Here is a 20205-nt window from a genome sequence, read left to right on the forward strand (position 1 = left end):
TTCTTTTGACCCATTTTGCCAAAGGAAAGGAAGTTGCCTAATAATTATGCACACCTAATATAGGGTGTTGATGTCATTAGACCACACCCCTTCTCATTACAGAGATGCACATCACCTAATATGCTTAATTGGTAGTAGGCTTTCGAGCCTATACAGCTTGGAGTAAGACAACATGCATAAAGAGGATGATGTGGTCAAAATACTCATTTGCCTAATAATTCTGCAAGTAGAGATGGCCCGAACTATCCGACGGCGAACAGTTCCCGGCGAACATAGCTTGTTCGCGTTCGCCTCTGCCGGGCGAACACATGCGATGTTCGGTCCGCCCCCTATACATCATCATTGAGCAAACTTTGACCCTGTACCTCACAGTCAGCAGACACATTCCAGCCAATCAGCAGCATACCCTCCCTCCCAGACCCTCCCACCTCCTGCACAGCATCCATTTTAGATTCATTCTGAAGCTGCAGTCTTAGTGAGAGGAGGGAGACTGTAACTGCTGCTGATTTAATTGGGAAATCGATAGCTAGGCTAGTGAATTCAGTGTCCACTCCAGTCCTGAAAGACTCATCTGATCTCTGCTGTAAGGACAGCGTCCTGACAGCACCCCAAAAAGCCCTTTTTAGGGCTGCAACATTAGTCTGCTTTTTTTTTTTCCTTTATATACATATTGCAGTTGCCTGGCCTGCCTGTGTGTGAGGAGCTGCAGGCCCACAGACTGTAGTGTGCCCACTGCCAGTGCTCACCCCTGTCATTCCGTGTGGCACAGGACTTTGCTTAAAAAAAGGCACTTAATTTTTACACTTTAATCTAAGGTTAGTTGCCTGCCAGTGTGTGTCAGGCTGACTTCCACTGACTGTAGTGTGCCCACTGCCAGTGCCCACCACTCATACCGGCTGGCACAGGACTTTGCATAAAAAAGGCATTTAATTTTTACACTTTAGTGTAATTTCAGCTGCTTGCCTGCTGCTAGTGTGTGTCAGGCCGACTTCAACTGACTGTAGTGTGCCCACTGCCAGTGCCCACCCCTGTCATCCCGTGTGGCACAGGACTTTGCTTAAAAAAAAGGCACTTCATTTTTACACTTTAATCTAAGGTTAGTTGCCTGCCAGTGTGTGTCAGGCCGACTTCAACTGACTGTAGTGTGCCCACTGCCAGTGCCCACCCCTGTCATCCCGAGTGGCACAGGACTTTGCTTAAAAAATAGGCACTTAATTTTTACACTTTAATCTAAGGTTAGTTGCCTGCCAGTGTGTGTCAGGCTGACTTCCACTGACTGTAGTGTGCCCACTGCCAGTGCCCACCACTCATACCGGCTGGCACAGGACTTTGCTTAAAAAAGGCATTTAATTTTTACACTTTAATGTAATTTCAGCTGCTTGCCTGCTGCTAGTGTGTGTCAGGCCGACTTCAACTGACTGTAGTGTGCCCACTGCCAGTGCCCACCCCTGTCATACCGAGTGGCACAGGACTTTGCTTAAAAAATAGGCACTTAATTTTTACACTTTAATCTAAGGTTAGTTGCCTGCCAGTGTGTGTCAGGCTGACTTCCACTGACTGTAGTGTGCCCACTGCCAGTGCCCACCACTCATACCGGCTGGCACAGGACTTTGCTTAAAAAAGGCATTTAATTTTTACACTTTAATGTAATTTCAGCTGCTTGCCTGCTGCTAGTGTGTGTCAGGCCGACTTCAACTGACTGTAGTGTGCCCACTGCCAGTGCCCACCCCTGTCATACCGAGTGGCACAGGACTTTGCTTAAAAAATAGGCACTTCATTTTTACACTTTAATCTAAGGTTAGTTGCCTGCCAGTGTGTGTCAGGCTGACTTCCACTGACTGTAGTGTGCCCACTGCCAGTGCCCACCACTCATACCGGCTGGCACAGGACTTTGCATAAAAAAGGCATTTAATTTTTACACTTTAGTGTAATTTCAGCTGCTTGCCTGCTGCTAGTGTGTGTCAGGCCGACTTCAACTGACTGTAGTGTGCCCACTGCCAGTGCCCACCCCTGTCATACCGAGTGGCACAGGACTTTGCTTAAAAAATAGGCACTTAATTTTTACACTTTAATCTAAGGTTAGTTGCCTGCCAGTGTGTGTCAGGCTGACTTCCACTGACTGTAGTGTGCCCACTGCCAGTGCCCACCACTCATACCGGCTGGCACAGGACTTTGCTTAAAAAAGGCATTTAATTTTTACACTTTAATGTAATTTCAGCTGCTTGCCTGCTGCTAGTGTGTGTCAGGCCGACTTCAACTGACTGTAGTGTGCCCACTGCCAGTGCCCACCCCTGTCATACCGAGTGGCACAGGACTTTGCTTAAAAAATAGGCACTTAATTTTTACACTTTAATCTAAGGTTAGTTGCCTGCCAGTGTGTGTCAGGCTGACTTCCACTGACTGTAGTGTGCCCACTGCCAGTGCCCACCACTCATACCGGCTGGCACAGGACTTTGCATAAAAAAGGCATTTAATTTTTACACTTTAGTGTAATTTCAGCTGCTTGCCTGCTGCTAGTGTGTGTCAGGCCGACTTCAACTGACTGTAGTGTGCCCACTGCCAGTGCCAACCACTGATACCGGGTGGCACAGTAGCTTGCCGATAAATAAGGCATTTAATTTTTAGACAGTAGTCTAAATTCAGTTGCTTGCCTGCTGCCAGTGTGTGTCAGGCCCGCTTCCACTGACTGTAGTGTGCCCACTGCCAGTGCCAACCACTGATACCGGGTGGCACAGTAGCTTGCCGATAAATAAGGCATTTAATTTTTAGACAGTAGTCTAAATTCAGTTGCTTGCCTGCTGCCAGTGTGTGTCAGGCCCTCTTCCACTGACTGTAGTGTGCCCACTGCCAGTGCCAACCACTGATACCGGGTGGCACAGTAGCTTGCCGATAAATAAGGCATTTAATTTTTACACTTTAGTGTAATTTCAGTTGCTTGCCTGCTGCCAGTGTGTGTCAGGCCCGCTTCCACTGACTGTAGTGTGCCCACTGCCAGTGCCAACCACTGATACCGGGTGGCACAGTAGCTTGCCGATAAATAAGGCATTTAATTTTTAGACAGTAGTCTAAATTCAGTTGCTTGCCTGCTGCCAGTCAGTGTGTCAGGCCCTCTTCCACTGACTGTAGTGTGCCCACTGCCAGTGCCAACCACTCATACCGGGTGGCACAGTAGCTTGCCGATAAATAAGGCATTTAATTTTTACACTTTAGTGTAATTTCAGTTGCTTGCCTGCTGCCAGTGTGTGTCAGGCCCGCTTCTACTGACTGTAGTGTGCCCACTGCCAGTGCCAACCACTGATACCGGGTGGCACAGTAGCTTGCCGATAAATAAGGCATTTAATTTTTACACTTTAGTGTAATTTCAGTTGCTTGCCTGCTGCCAGTGTGTGTCAGGCCCGCTTCCACTGACTGTAGTGTGCCCACTGCCAGTGCCAACCACTGATACCGGGTGGCACAGTAGCTTGCCGATAAATAAGGCATTTAATTTTTAGACAGTAGTCTAAATTCAGTTGCTTGCCTGCTGCCAGTCAGTGTGTCAGGCCCTCTTCCACTGACTGTAGTGTGCCCACTGCCAGTGCCAACCACTCATACCGGGTGGCACAGTAGCTTGCCGATAAATAAGGCATTTAATTTTTACACTTTAGTGTAATTTCAGTTGCTTGCCTGCTGCCAGTGTGTGTCAGGCCCGCTTCTACTGACTGTAGTGTGCCCACTGCCAGTGCCAACCACTCATACCGGGTGGCACAGTAGCTTGCCGATAAATAAGGCATTTAATTTTTACACTTTAGTGTAATTTCAGTTGCTTGCCTGCTGCCAGTGTGTGTCAGGCCCGCTTCTACTGACTGTAGTGTGCCCACTGCCAGTGCCAACCACTGATACCGGGTGGCACAGTAGCTTGCCGATAAATAAGGCATTTAATTTTTAGACAGTAGTCTAAATTCAGTTGCTTGCCTGCTGCCAGTGTGTGTCAGGCCCGCTTCCACTGACTGTAGTGTGCCCACTGCCAGTGCCAACCACTGATACCGGGTGGCACAGTAGCTTGTCGATAAATAAGGCATTTAATTTTTACACTTTAGTGTAATTTCAGTTGCTTGCCTGCTGCCAGTGTGTGTCAGGCCCGCTTCCACTGACTGTAGTGTGCCCACTGCCAGTGCCAACCATTCATACCGGGTGGCACAGTAGCTTGCCGATAAATAAGGCATTTAATTTTTACACTTTAGTGTAATTTCAGTTGCTTGCCTGCTGCCAGTGTGTGTCAGGCCCTCTTCCACTGACTGTAGTGTGCCCACTGCCAGTGCCAACCACTGATACCGGGTGGCACAGTAGCTTGCCGATAAATAAGGCATTTAATTTTTAGACAGTAGTCTAAATTCAGTTGCTTGCCTGCTGCCAGTGTGTGTCAGGCCCACTTCCACAGACTGTAGTGTGCCCACTGCCAGTGCCAACCACTCATACCGGGTGGCACAGTACCTAGCACGCGTAGTACCACTTATCTAAAAAAAAAATGACAGGCAGAGGCAGGCCACCCCGCAGGGGCCGTCGTGGTCGTGGTGCTGTGATTTCCACTGTCCCTGGAATAATGCCCAGTTTTCAGAGGCCACGTACCCTGAACCCGAAAAATTCAGAGGACGTAGTTGACTGGCTTAGACAGGACACCCAATCTTCAACAGCTTCCGCTAAGAACCTTGACGCACCATCCTCCTCCAACTCAGCTTCGGTCACCTGCTCTCAAGTTACCACGCACCCGCCCGTCGCCACTACCACCACAGCCACCACAGCCGCTTCACTTGATCCGTCAGAGGAGTTATTTACACATCAGTTGGATGCAATTAGTGATGCGCAACCATTATTGCCAGATGATGTAGATTACGGGGATATGTCTCAGTCAGGCAGGATTACACACATGGACGTACAGTGTGATGATGATGATGTTGTACCCGCTGCTGCTTCCTTTGCTGAGGTGTCAGATACAAGTGAAGCGGTTGATGATGACGATGTGTCCACGGATGCCACGTGGGTGCCTGCTCGAAGAGAAGAAGAGGGGGAAAGTTCTGAAGGGGAGACAGAGAGAATGAGGAGACGAGTTGGAAGCAGGGGGAGGTCGTCGCAAGGAGTTAGTGGCACAGTCAGACAGCATGTATCGGCACCTGGGGTCAGCCAGACAGCACGCCAGTCAACGCATGCTGTTGCCACCACTAGAATGCCGTCATTGCAAAGCTCAGCAGTGTGGCATTTTTTTTGTGTGTCTGCCTCTGATAAAAGCAATGCCATTTGCAACCTGTGCCAAAAGAAACTGAGTCGTGGGAAGTCCAACACCCACCTTGGTACAACTGCTTTGCGAAGGCACATGATCTCACATCACAAACGCCTATGGGATCAACACATGAGTACAAGCAGCACACAAACTCAAAGCCACCATGCTCCTCCTGGTCCTGCATCTTCAGCCACGTCAACCACTGCTGTCCTCCCTGCCCCCTCTCAACCACCCGCCACTCCATCTCTCACCTTCAGCAGTTCCTGCTCATCTGCCCACAGTCAGGTGTCTGTCAAGGACATGTTTGAGCATAAGAAGCCAATGTCACAAAGTCACCCCCTTGCCCGGCGACTGACAGCTGGCTTGACGGAACTCTTAGCCCGCCAGCTTTTACCATACCAGCTGGTAGAGTCTGAGGCCTTCAAAAAATTTGTCGCTATTGGGACACCACAGTGGAAGGTACCCGGACGAAATTTTTTTTCAAAAAAGGCAATCCCAAACCTCTACCATGTCATTGAAAAGGAAGTCATGGCATCTCTGGCATACAGTGTTGGGGCAAGGGTCCATCTGACCACTGATACCTGGTCTGCAAAGCACGGTCAGGGCAGGTATATCACGTATACTGCGCATTGGGTCAACCTGCTGACGGCTGACAAGCATGGAATGCGTGGCTCTGCAGCGGAGTTGGTGACACCACCACGACTTGCAGGCAGACCTACTGCCACCTCCTCTACTCCTACTCCATCCTCTTTAATTTCCTCCTCGGCTGAGTCCTCTTCTGCTGCGGCGTCTGGCTGCACATCAACTGATTCCCCCCAGCTCCCCAGGGGCTATTCCACATCCCGGATACGACAGTGTAACGCTATCTTGGGGTTGACTTGCCTGAAAGCAGAGAGCCACACAGGACCAGCACTCCTGTCCGCCCTGAACGCACAGGTGGATCAGTGGCTGACCCCGCACCAACTGGAGATCGGCAAAGTGGTGTGTGACAATGGAAGCAATCTGTTGGCGGCATTAAATTTGGGCAAGTTGTCACATGTGCCGTGCATGGCACATGTGTTGAATCTCATCGTACAACGTTTTGTGTCTAAGTACCCAGGCTTACAGGACGTCCTCAAGCAGGCCAGGAAGGTGTGTGGCCATTTCAGGCGTTCCTACACGGCCATGGCGCACTTTTCCGATATTCAGCGGCGAAACAACATGCCAGTGAGGCGCTTGATATGCGACAGCCCGACACGTTGGAATTCAACACTCCTAATGTTCGACCGCCTGCTCCAACAAGAAAAAGCCGTCAACGAGTATTTGTATGACCGGGGTGCTAGGACAGCCTCTGCGGAGCTGGGAATCTTTTTGCCACGTTACTGGACACTCATGCGCAATGCCTGTAGGCTTATGCGTCCTTTTGAGGAGGTGACAAACCTAGTCAGTCGCACCGAAGCCACCATCAGCGACCTCATCCCATTTGTTTTCTTCCTGGAGCGTGCCCTGCGAAGAGTTCTGGATCAGGCTGTAGATGAGCGTGAAGAGGAAGAGGAAGAGTTGTGGTCACCATCACCACCAGAAACAGCCTTGTCATCATCGCTTGCCGGACCTGCAGCAACGCTGGAAGAGGAGTATGAGGAAGAGGAGTCAGAGGAGGAATGTGGCGGCTTTGAGGAGGAGGAAGACCAACCACAGCAGGCACCCCAGGGTGCTCGTTGTTGTCACCTATCTGGGACCCATGGTGTTGTACGTGGCTGGGGGGAAGAACAGACCGTCAATGACATCAGTGAGGACGAGGAACGGGAAATGAGAAGCTCTGCATCCAACCTTGTTCAAATGGGGTCTTTCATGCTGTCATGTCTGTTGAGGGACCCACGTATAAAAAGGATAAAGGAGAACGATCTGTACTGGGTGACCACGCTACTAGACCCCCGGTATAAGCAGAAAGTGGCAGAAATGTTACAAAATTACCGAAAGTCGGAAAGGATGCAGCAGTTCAAAACCAAACTAAAAAATATGCTTTACACAGCTTATAAGGGAGATGTCACAGCACAACGGGAATCTAACAGGGGAAGAGGTGAGTGTAATCCTCCTCCTACCACGGCGGCAAGGACTGGACGATTTACAGATGTGTTGTTGATGGAGGACATGCGGAGCTTTTTCAGTCCTACTCATCGCCACAGCCCTTCGGGATCCAGCCTTAGAGAACGACTCGACCGACAGGTAGCAGACTACCTCGCCTTAACAGCAGATATCGACACTCTGAGGAGCAATGAACCCCTTCACTACTGGGTGTGCAGGCTTGACCTGTGGCCTGAGCTATCCCAGTTTGCGATAGAACTTCTGGCCTGCCCTGCTTCAAGTGTCCTGTCAGAAAGGAGCTTCAGTGCAGCAGGAGGCATTGTCACTGACAAGAGAAGTCGCCTCGGTCAAAAAAGTGTTGATTACCTCACCTTCATAAAGATGAATGAGGCATGGATCCCGAAGGGACTGACAGTGGGGGATACGTTTGACTAACAAAAGGCCTGATTACATGCCTTGGCCTCAAAATGGTCCCCACGCTGCTGTATTTAATGTCTGCATACCGGATGACTTTCGTGAATTCTCCACCACCAACTAGGGTTCAAGCCGTAATGTTTTAGTCACTTTTCTGCCTGGAAAACATAAATTTTTCCGGCCGCTGCTACAATAGCGTCTGCAACAGTGCCATTATTTTTCAGGCATGTGTACATGCCTAATTTTTCTGTCCTATGGTGCAGCACTGTGGCTGCAAAAACAAACCAAAAAAAAAAGGCACATACAAGTGTCAATTCCCCTTCGTGATCGTTACCTTGTTGTGGTGAAGGGGCTTGCGTATCACAATGAAGCAATCATCATCACCTCTATAAAAGTGTGTTGGCAATGTTGCCACACCCCAGATGATAAGGCCGTTGCTTCATTATGGTCAGACCAAAAGCGATCGGGTGGCCACGCTACTAGACCCCCGGTATAAGCAGAAAGTGGCAGAAATGTTACCAAATTACCAAAAGTCGGAAAGGATGCAGCAGTTCAAAACCAAACTAAAAAATATGCTTTACACAGCTTATAAGGGGGATGTCAATGGGGGATTCGACAATGGTTAATCAATTCGACCGGATAGGGTCCGTAACAGGGATTAAACTGATAGCAATAGTACTAGTTAAGACACCACTCATATAGGGTGTCACAGCACATTGCTCTGTGCACGCGCAGTGCCCCAATTTGGGAGTAAGAGGACCGACCAAGCTGCTTTTTCCATCTCCCGGTTCCTGAAATCAATTCAGTTTAGTGTATGAGAGTTTGGTCTGTCACTGTGAAGGCAGTCGAAGGTACCCGGCCTAAATTTTTTTTCATAAAAGGCAATTCCTGATATGGGACGTAACAGGGATTAAACTGATGAGAATAATACTACAGAAAATACCACTCATATCGGTGGAGGGAGCCAGCGTTTTTTTAACCATCTCCCCGTTCAAAAAATCTATTTAATAAATGGCCCCCAGATTGGGGATGTTAGAGGGATTAAACTGATGAGAATAGTACTACAGAAAATACCACTCATATCGGGTGTGACAGTAAATTGCACGGCGCAGATGCAGTCACCGTGGTTTAAAACAGAGTGGAGGGAGCCAGCGTTTTTTTAACCATCTCCCCGTTCGAAAAATCTATTCAATAAATGGCACCCAGATTGGGGACGTTAGAGGGATTAAACTGATGAGAATAGTACTACAGAAAATACCACTCATATCGGGTGTGACAGTAAATTGCACGGCGCAGACGCAGTCACCGTGGTTTAAAACAGAGTGGAGGGAGCCAGGTTTTTTTTAACCATCTCCCCGTTCGAAAAATCTATTCAATAAATGGCACCCAGATTGGGGACGTTAGAGGGATTAAACTGATGAGAATAGTACTACAGAAAATACCACTCATATCGGGTGTGACAGTAAATTGCACGGCGCAGACGCAGTCACCGTGGATTAAAACAGAGTGGAGGGAGCCAGCGTTTTTTTAACCATCTCCCCGTCCGAAAAATCTGTTTAATAAATGGCCCCCAGATTGGGGAGTCGGGGACGTTAGAGGGATTAAACTGATGAGAATAGTACTACAGAAAATACCACTCATATCGGGTGTGACAGTAAATTGCACGGCGCAGACGCAGTCACCGTGGATAAAAACAAAGGGGAGGGAGCCAGCGTTTTTTTAACCATCTCCCCGTTCGAAAAATCAATTCAATTGACCTTTCGGGGACCCTTGGTGTTGTACGTGGCTGGGTGGAGGAAGAAACCTTCAATGACATCACCGGGACGTGGCTAGCTTGGTATCCAACCTTGTGCAAATGGGGAGTTTGCGGTTGTGCAAATGAACTGTTTGCGGTGCATTAAAAGGGGAGTTTGGTCTGTCAATGTCTGTGATGCGGGCGTAACCCTTACACTACCTGATCGATACAACATCATACCTGATCGTATACACACACTGGATGTTTTAAAGCACGTTATTCCAAACAATTTAGGAATGTTAGTTGATTTATGCCCTTTATGGATTAAAACCCGACTCTGCGTCCACTACGTAATTTTCCATGGGAGTTTTGCCATAGATCCCCCTCCGGCATGCCACAGTCCAGGTGTTAGACCCCTTGAAACAACTTTCTCATCACTATTGTGGCCAGAAAGAGTCCCTGTGGGTTTTAAAATTCGCCTGTCTATTGAAGTCTATGGCGGTTCGCCCGGTTCGCCAGTTCGCGAACATTTGCGGAAGTTCGCGTTCGCTGTTCGCGAACTGAAAATTTTATGTTCGCGACATCACTATCTGCAAGCAGTGTAGTGTGCAAACACGGCCACCGCTGATGGATTGCAAGGTGGTCATAACCATGGAAACGAGCAGTGTATAATGTGATGAAAAAATGAATCCAGCCAGCAAAGGAAGCAATATGGACAATATATTAGTAAGTGCCTTTTATTGATTTTGTCTACATGATAAATGCCATTTGCTGAAGTTGGACAACCCCTTTCGCATCGTGACATTCAGCTATTATCCAGAGTAACTGCTGTGTGCAGCCCGGAAAGCAGCTACATTGGCTGGGAGAGACTCAGTAAGGTCCTGGTAGGTTGTCACAGGTATCTGGAGCCATGCTGACTGCAGTGCATCCCACAGCTGCTGGAGGGTGCGTTGGGGAGGATCCATAGACGATCGAGGTGGTTCTACAGGTGCTCAGCTGGCCAGGGTAGTACTTGGAAGTCTTGGTCATGTTCTTTCAAAGAATGTTGGATATTTCTAGCTTTGTGACATGTCGCATTGTCTTGCTGGAAGATCCCATCCACCCTTGGGAAGACAATCTGCATGTATGGGTGTACACATTCTGCAAGGATGCATTCATTCCCAAATTGGGTATGCCTTCCATATGAATGAGTGGGTCCAGAGAATACCACGAAAACATTCCCCATAATGTTGTTACCACCAGCTTCTGTTATTCTAGCAGAGGTTACAGGGTGTTTGTTCTCTGATGTTTCTCGCCTAACACACCAACGTTCATTCGTTCGATGAAGCAGGAAATGTGACTCATCAGAGAAGTCAACTCTTTTCCAATCAGTGGAGGTCCAATTCTGGTACTGCTGTGAAAATTGAGGCCTTTTCTGCCGATGCAACTTCATTAACAGAGGTGCAGTGACCACCCGCCTGCTTCAGAACCCCATACACAGCAAGGTTCACTGAATTGTTGTCTTAGACACACATCTGGTAGCTTCTGGTTCATTTTGGTGGTTAGCTGCTCCACTGTAGTGTGTCAGTCCTCCATGGTGCACCTTCGTAGCTGACGTTCACCTCTCACATCAGCGGCACATATTGCTCCGCAGTTTCCACGTCGCTTATTCACAGTGGTACCATTTGTCTACTTATGATGCACTTTCACCACAGCAGCACGAGAACAGTTCACAAACACAGTTTCAGAAATACTGCCACCCTTGGCTCAAAATCTAATGTAGCTCTGATAAATCACCCTTTTTACCCATGACAGCAACAAGGGATATGTATGCAGGCAGCCTAACGCACACATTATATACTCACTAAGCCAGCTCAACACGTGACTTTCTTTATGAGCTACATGCTGACTATATCGAAAGTAGGAAGTGGTCAGAATAATGTGACTTAACTGTGTATTTATTTATTTTATGCACTTATATAGCGCTACTATATTCCGCAGCGCTTTACAGATATCAGCATCCAACTGCCCCCAATGGGGCTCACAATCTGTGTGTATAAAGCGTGTGAATTTTCATCATAGCTTAAAGCTAGTTGAGATCAGTTATTGTGGGTGGACAAATCTACCAATTTATTGCTTAGTACAGTGTTTAGGCTGGACTGCAGAGCAACTGTTTGTCCTACCAGCTGTCATTGGATTGATCTCATGTCACTAATTAATTGATGACAACATAATTACTGCACATAATAAGTCAGCCAAATCCCCTACAAGCGTGAGTTTTTTTTTTCTTTTTCCTTCAGACACCCACATAATTCACACATTACACCATTGTACTGAACACTGTATTTTCCTCTGTCCAGTGACTCAATGATCTGTTTATTGTATTGTTGTTTTGTTTTTATGGCTTTTTCAATATTGTTCCTAACAGGCATTGGCAAGTAGTAAATTTAACAATGCCGCATTATTAGAATCTTCCTGGTATTGATCTTTCCACACACAGTGTTGGTTTATAAATCTCATAGACTCATTGACAACATCGCACAGTCTTTCTTGTAAAGTTTGCGTCTGTGACAGTCCCTAGTGCTGTATTTGTCTATCTCCAACGCTCTCATAGAGAATAAATGGGGAGACAATGTGCATGCACAACCTGGGACCCCCATACTCAGAATCAGTTCGGACCACCAGAAATCATTTGGTTATCTCCTATCCTGTGGATAGGGGATAACTTTTAAACTTGGCACAACCCCTTTAAGGTATATTCATGTGTGGAAAAAATGGTTTCAGTAGCGTGTGACTGTCCCTTCTTAAAGGGGCCTGACGAAATCCATGGGCTTTCTGCTGAACCAACTCCGCAACCCCAATTTTCATTCACAAAGAGGTTTTCCAGTTAGCATCAACATCCTTTAAAGAGGTTCTGTCTGCATGATCAACCTTTCTTTTGTCTGTATGCTAAACAGCTGCAGAGATATCTGCATTTCTGTTCATCTGCAAATAAGCAAGTTCAAGGACCAGAAGGGTAGGCTGAATCCTTTGAGCACTGATTTATAACACCCCTGTGCTCTGCACATTACTCCCTCCCCTTGATTGACAGGGCTAGACATCAGCATGCTGAGGGCAAAGCTGTGTCCTAGCATGTACATATCATATACACTATGTACTATAGCTTCTCCACACTAAGATATGCTCAGAGAGCTATATTGCTTTTTTTCACAGGCATGATATATGATTATAAAGACACCAGTAATAAAGACATCAGTAATATGTATTATTTTCGAAGAATAGAAAAAACATGGTTCCCTATGTGGTAATGCTATAGCTCAGTGCTAAGTGGTCACCTTTGCATTTTGAGATCCTGAATTCAAGTCCTATATAAGACATATTGTTTTTTGTTATTTTTTTCTCTCATTTAACCCATAGTAAAAGGATATACTATAATAAATAATATATAATCATATAATAATAACAGGCCTTACTATATTGAGAATAATATGTTTTTAAGATTAGAAATCTAAAATTACTTGTTTATTCACAGGCACAGTATTATTATTATTATTATTATTATTAATATTATTTATTATTAAAGCCCCATTCATTCCATAGCGCTGTACATATGAAAAGGGGTATACATACATAATATAGACAAATTGCACTAAACATGAACAAGACGAGTTACAAACTGGTACAGAAGGAGAGAGGGCCCTGCCCGTGAGGGCTTACAATCTACATGGTATGGGAGAAGGACACAGTAGGTGAGGGTGAAGCTGGTGATGGCGGTATAGAGGCAGCAGGGTCACTGGTTGTAGGCTTGTCTGAAGAGGTGGGTTTTTAGGTTTCTTTTGAAGCATTCCACTGTAGGTGAGAGTCTGATATGTTGAGGTAGCGAGTTCCAGAGTGTGGGGGATGCACAGGAGAAGTCTTGGAGGCGAATGTGGGAAGAGGTGATAAGAGGACAGGAGAGAAGGAGGTCTTGTGAGGATCGGAGATTGCGCGTGGGGATGTATCGGGAAAGTAGCTCAGAGATGTAGGGAGGGAACAGGTCGTGGATGGCCTTGTATGTATGTGTTAGTATTTTGAACTGAATTCGCTGGGCAATGGGGAGCCAGTGAAGGGATTGGCAGAGGGGAGAGGCAGAGGAGTAATAGGGTGAGAGGTGAATTAGTCGGGCAGCAGAGTTGAGGATAGATTGGAGGGGTGCGAGAGTTCTAGATGGAAGGCCACAGAAGAGAATGTTGCCGTAGTCTAGGTGGGAGATGATGAAGGCATGTACAAGCATTTTCGCAGATTCAAAGTTGAGGAAAGCGTGGATGTGGGAGATGTTTTTGAGTTGGAGACAGCAGGTGGTGGAAAGGGCTTGGATGTGCGGTCGGAAGGAGAGGGCAGAATCCATGGTCACTCCAAGGCAGCGGACTTACTTGACCAGGGAGTGTGTGCAGCCATTGATCGTGATAGATAGGTCTGTTGGGGGGGTTAAGCAAGATGGGGGAAAGATGATGAATTCTGTTTTATACATGTTAAGTTTTAGAAAGCGAGAGGAGAAGGATGATATGGAAGATAGGAATTGTGGGATAATAAGGTGGTGATGTCTGGACCAGAGAGGTAGATTTGTGCGTCGTCAGCATAAAAGTGATACTGAAAGCCATGGGACTCTATGGCCCGGGCCGAAAGTGTAGATAGAGAAGAGCAGGGGTCCTAGTACAGAGCCTTGCGGGACACCAACAGAGAGGGAATGAGACGAGGAGGTGGTGTGAGAGTGGGGGACGCTAAACGTCCAGTCTGTGAGGTATGATATGATCCAGGAGAGGGCCAGGTCAGTGATGCCAAGAGATCAGAGAGTTTTCAACAGTAGGTAATTGTCGACAGGTCAAGAAGACAGGTCAAGGAGAAGGAGGACAGAATAATGTTTTTTGGTTTTGGCTGTTAGTAGGTCATTGGTGACTTTGGTAAGGGCAGTCTCAGTCGAGTGGTGGGGTCAGAAGCCAGATTGTAGCCGGTCAAAGAGGGAGCAGGAGGAGAGGTGAGAGGACAGTTCAGAATGGACATGTTGTTCAAGTAGCTTTGAGGAATACGGAAGAAGTGATTTGGAGCGATAACTGGACAAAGAAGATGGATCAAGTGAAGGCTTTTTAAGGATGGATGTAATGGTAGCATGTTTAAAACCAGAGGGGAAGACACCAGAGGTTAGTGATAGGTTGAAGAGATGAGTTAGGGCTGGGATAAACACTGTGGTGAGGTTAGGGATGAGGTGGGATGGGATTAGGTCAAGTGCACAGGTGGTGAGATGTGATCTGGAAAGTAAAGTGGACAGTTTTTCTTCTGTTATGGTGGAGAAGCAAGTTTTGGGAGAAGAGGACTGAGCAGTTGTGTAGAGGGTCTGTGGGGACGGTGTATTGAAGCTTTCTCTAGTGTTGACTATGTTTTGTTTGAAGTATGCGGCAAAGTCCTCAGCTGAGATGAGAGGAGAGGGTGGGGGCGCTGGGGGACGAAGAAGGGAGTTAAAAGTGTTAAAAAGCTGTTTAGGGCTGTGGGCCAAGGAAGATATGAGAGATGAGAAGTAGGCCTGTTTTGCTTCAGCGAGTGAGGATTTCAATATGAGGAGGGATTGCTTTTATGTGGTGAATTGATCTTTAGAATGGGATTTCTTCCATCGCCGCTCAGCAGCCCTGGAAGCTTGTCTGAGTTTTTTGGTCAGGTTTTTTGTGACAGGGTTGTCTGTTGATTTTTGGGGTTTTGTTGTGTGTGAGGGGGGCAACTGAGTCCAGAGTTGTACTTATTGTGGTGTTATACAGGGCGGTGGCGGCATCTGGGTCTTGGAGGGAACAAATAGTGGAGAGTGGCAGAAGAGAGTCAGAAAGCAAGTGAAAGTCGAGATGCTTAAGGTTCCTGCGGGGGTGTGCTGGTGTGTGGACCGGGGGGAGCAGCAGAAGAGACCAATGAAGAGAAGGTGAGTAGGTTGTGGTCGGATAGGGGAAGAGGCGAATTAGAAAGGTTAGATAGGGAGCAGAGGCGGGTAAAGATAAGATCCAGAGTGTGACATCTCTGTGGGTGGGAGCGGAAGACCACTGTGAGAGGCCGAAGGAGTAAGAGAGTGATAGGAGTTTAGAGGCGGCTGAGTTGCAGTTGTCAATAGGGATGTTGAAGTCACCCATGATGATAGTGGAGATGTCAGCAGAAAGAAAGTGTAGGTGCCAGGTGTTAAAGTGGTCAAGAAAGATGGGGGCTGGGCCTGGGGGCGGTAAATGACAGCTACTTGGAGGTTGAAGAGAGAGTGGATGCGAACAGAGTGTACTTCAAATAAAGTGAGCGTAATGGAGGGTGGCAGTGGAGTTGGGCTGTAGGAGCAGGTGTCTGATAGAAGAAGACCAACTCCTCCACCATGTTTGCAGCCGGGGCGGGGGGTGTAAGTGAAATGAAATCCACTATATGAGAGTGCAGCAGGGGAGGAGGTGTCGGAGGGTGTCAGCCATGTTTTTGTGAGACACAGAAAGTAAAGTTTTTGAGAGATGAAAAGATCATGAATGTAGGACAGTTTGTTACAGACAGAGAATGCATTCCATAATGCTCCTGCAAGAGGAACCAAAGGATCAGGGGTCAGAGGAATGGTTATTAGGTTTAAGGGGTTGCAGAAATTTGTAGAAGGAGATTTGTAGTGGTGATAGTGGGGATTTGCTGAGGGGGCCCTGGATTTGGAGAGATATCACCAGCAATAAGGAGAAGCAGAGAAAGTGTCAGTAGGTGAGAATAAGAGAGGGCATGAGGTATCTGTGTGTGTTTGGGAAGGAAGTGTTTTACATTGCAAAACAGGTTTGTGCAATCGGTCAGATGAAAAGGTAAGATGGAGGGAGAGATGAATAGTTCCTTGCTAGATGAATGGATGTGGGGGTATTTCAGGAGGTTTTGGAAAAGTGGGAAGAGTAAGATGAAAGATTGAAACATTGTTTGCATTAACTATGTCTGTAATTACCTTTGGTCCCCTTTTGGTTCAATTCTGGTATAATTCAGTATGTGCACTTAAAGAGTTGCACTTGAAAGATGTCGCATTTGGAAAGACCAAGGTCTGGATTTATACCACTCAGTGTGCAATCAGGTGTGACCACGAGGGGAGGGGGCTACATTTGTCCTAATCAAGGGAGGACCAGATACAGGGGTGAAATAGTCAATGTAAATAAATACTCAATAAATCCAGCAGGGAAAGAAACATTAAAGTTCAATGCAGACATTCCAGGGAATGAAAAGAAAGGATGAGGGGTGTAGATATCAGACTTTGGAAAAGCTGGGTGCAGCAGTTAGGTTCAATACAGACATACCAGGGATTGAGAAGGAACGATGAGGGGTGTGGACAATATCAGACTCTGGAAAAGCTGGGTGCAGCAGTTAGGTTCAATGCAGACATACCTGGAGAGGAGAGAATTGGGTGATGATCAGTAGGCAGTAATGACAAAGTGGATTCCATATACATATTATTACATTCTGGTATAATTCAGTATGTGCACTTAAAGAGTTGCACTTGAAAGATGTTGCATTTGGAAAGTATATGATTATAAAGAAACCAGTAATATGCATTAGCTTTAAAAAATATTCTCAATATGATAAGGATATAAACTTTATTATGGGTTAAATGAGGGAGAAAAAAATATCTGAAGAAAAACCTGGGATCTGTACATGCAGGGCTGACTACAGATCACTAAGCTATTGCATTACTACATAGAGAAATATGATTTTTCTATGCTCAGAGTGCTAACACATATTAGTGGTATCGTTACCAGCATATATTGTCCCTGTGAATGAAGCAGTAATATGTATATTAGCTTTCTAATCATAGAAACCACTCTTCTCAATGTGGTAAAGCTGCAGTACGTAGTGGATATGATATGTACATTCTAGGAGACAGCTCTAGGACACAGCTCTGCCCTCTGGATGCTTATGTCGATCCCTGTCAATCAAGGGGGAGTGTGCAGAGTGTTACAAAACAGTGCTCCAAGGGTTCAGCCCGCCTTCTGGTGCTCAAACTTGCTAATTTACATATCAATAAAAATGCAGATATATAGTAAAACATAGTTATTTGTTCTGTGGAAGCCTGTCAAAATCTCTTGCTGCTCATGGCTAGACAGGTTCCCTTTAAATATAAGATGTTCATTAAAGAACAACATTTACTCAGACCTTGAGACCTATCTCTGACCATTCCACCCATGTATATTGAATTTAACCAGAGGTCATTAAATGTATGCTTTCTTGGCTGCACTTGACACAGCTTTGATTTTTAAACTATTTTAAATTACTATTTCGGCTTTTTTTTTTTATTTCTCCAGGATGCAAAGTTCGTAGAAGAACGACGGAAGCAGCTCCAGATTTACTTAAGAAATGTCATGAACAAAGTCATACAGACAGTGCCAGAGTTTGCTGCCAAACCTAATAAAGAAAGCTTAATACAACTGATGCCCTTTTTTACGTGAGTTGCATCAGTTTTTTTTAATTACCCTTAACTTGTGCTTGTCATATGCAAAGTCAATGCAATTTGTAAGGTGAACCAAAGCTTGGTCCCCATGTTCAGGTTTTTTTATGGATTTTTTTTTTTAAGCTAAAGCCAGGAGTAGATTCAAAAACAGAAGATTCAGTCTTTCTGTTAGATGTGTTTAGGAGTGTCTCTTTGGCATATGTTTTAGCCTGTGTTCGTTGATATACCTGAAAAGTGCACAGATACCACTAGGCAGGGCCGGTACAAGGCAGGGGCCGAAGGAGCGGGTGCCCTGGGCGCTACCATTTGCGGACAGGAGGGGGGCGCAGGTGAAGTGCCAGCCACGGCCCCCCCTACATCATGCTGTGCCCCCCCATGTGCCCCCCCAACTAAAATGACCCCCCCCCCCAAGTGAGCAGCCGCCGCCGGGCACAGGGAGATGAGCGCTTCCATTGCGCTCATCTCCATTGTAAACTGTCTGTGCCAGCGGAGGTGCAGGGGAGGGAGAGGCGTGTCCCTTCCCTTTCCTCTGATAGGCTGCAGGCAGGCACCGAAGTGGAGGAGAGGCCCCGCCCCCTAATTACTCCTGTTTACCTTTCTAAAGCTAAAGGACCTTTGATGATGTCATCACAGGTCCTGTAAGGGAACTGCACAGTGTAAAGTGTAGTTCCCAGGTTAGAACAGTGCATCTGCCAGGACCTGTGATGACATCATCACAGGTCCTTCAACCCCTAACAGCAAGTATTAAAAGTTCACAAGCAGCTCTGTATTGATCCATACAGACTGGAATGGAGAGGTAAGAGGAGGTCCTCCACTTTTCATCATTTACCCCCCCCCCTCCATGCCCTGTTTTTACTCATTGCTCACTCATGTATACTACTTCAGACAGTTACCACTACCTCATGTACCTCACAGTGACTATAATGCATAACTGACCACATATTTCTATAAACACTGCATCTACAGTATTATACCTTCTATGTGTCACATCAATACACTGCTCTGTATATATATATATATATATATATATACACACACATACATGCACACACACTGCATATATTACACAGTATTATACATGCAATATGTACAGATATATAGTATATACCGCAGTGCACTGATATGTGAGGTATGAGGTATAATAGATGCTGTGTGTACAGATATCAGTACACTTCTGTATATACTATATATGTGAGGTACGAGGTATAATATATGCAGTGTGTACAGATATATAGTATATACAGCAGTGTACTGATATGTGAGGTACGAGGTGTCAATACACTGCTGTATTTACTATATACCTGTACACACTGCATCTATTATACCTCGTACCTCACATATTACACTACTGTATATACTGTATACACTGCATATATTATACCCCGTACCTCACATATCAGTACACTGCTGTATATACTATATACCTGTACACACTGCATCTATTATACCCTGTACCTCACATATCAGAACACTAGGGAATATACTATATACCTGTACACACTGCATCTATTATACCGCGTACCTCACATAACTGTACACTGCTGTATATAATATACATCTGCATCTATTATACCTCTTTTGTGTGCCAGGGCTGTTTTGTAATCCCATTCCGGCCCTGATGGCATAAATTATAAAACGCAGCAGCAAGAATAGTTCATGGAACAAAGGGAGGGGCTATAAAAGGGGAATGGGGGCCCAATTTAGATTCCTGCTATGGGGCCCAGTGATTTTTATGTACGCCCCTGGCTGCAGGCACTAGGCCGGCAGCCTATCAGAGGCCGGCGCAATGACGTCATCGTGCCGCCTGAGCCTTACATTACAGCGTGGGACACAGGAAGAGGCTGCATCGCATCGCTGACACTTAGGTAAGTATAAGTGTTTTTTTTTTGTTTTTTTTTACAATAGTGTTACTGGCACATTGGGGGGGCTTATTACAAAACTGGCACATGATGATGGGGGGGACTTTATACTGGCACATGATGATGGGGGGGAACTTTATAGTGTCTGTGACTTTCAAAGTCCCACAGTCCTTTGTTCTATTGCTTTAAGTATATTCTTGTTTTGAAACAACATTGATTCTTTCTTAAAAACGGGGGGGGGGGGGGCGCAGTTTGCCATCTTCGCCCTGGGCACCAAATGGCCTTGTCCCAGCCCTGCCACTAGGGGAAGCTGAATGCATACAGATTGACACGCTTTCAAGTGCAAGGCTAACTGTATACATCCATACGAAATCAGCTACATCCAGTGGTGACAGCTTGCAGCCAAAATTCTAGAATTTATCAAGTCAGAAAGAGCCCCCTGTACAAA

The 20205-nt window shown here is 46.2% G+C and overlaps 1 protein-coding gene across 1 annotated transcript in view; it reads left to right on the forward strand.

The window, feature by feature from the left end:
• SNX29 (sorting nexin 29) overlaps positions 1-20205 on the forward strand; it is a 581792-nt gene that overhangs the window by 464051 nt on the left and 97536 nt on the right. Inside the window, exon 20 of the mRNA XM_040441656.1 lies at positions 17753-17892. Coding sequence (XP_040297590.1) covers positions 17753-17892 — 140 coding nt within the window. The remainder of the gene's footprint in view (positions 1-17752; positions 17893-20205) is intronic.

This window comes from Bufo bufo, chromosome 7, assembly GCF_905171765.1.
Source record: "Bufo bufo chromosome 7, aBufBuf1.1, whole genome shotgun sequence".
In the NCBI taxonomy this organism is placed as follows: domain Eukaryota; kingdom Metazoa; phylum Chordata; class Amphibia; order Anura; family Bufonidae; genus Bufo; species Bufo bufo.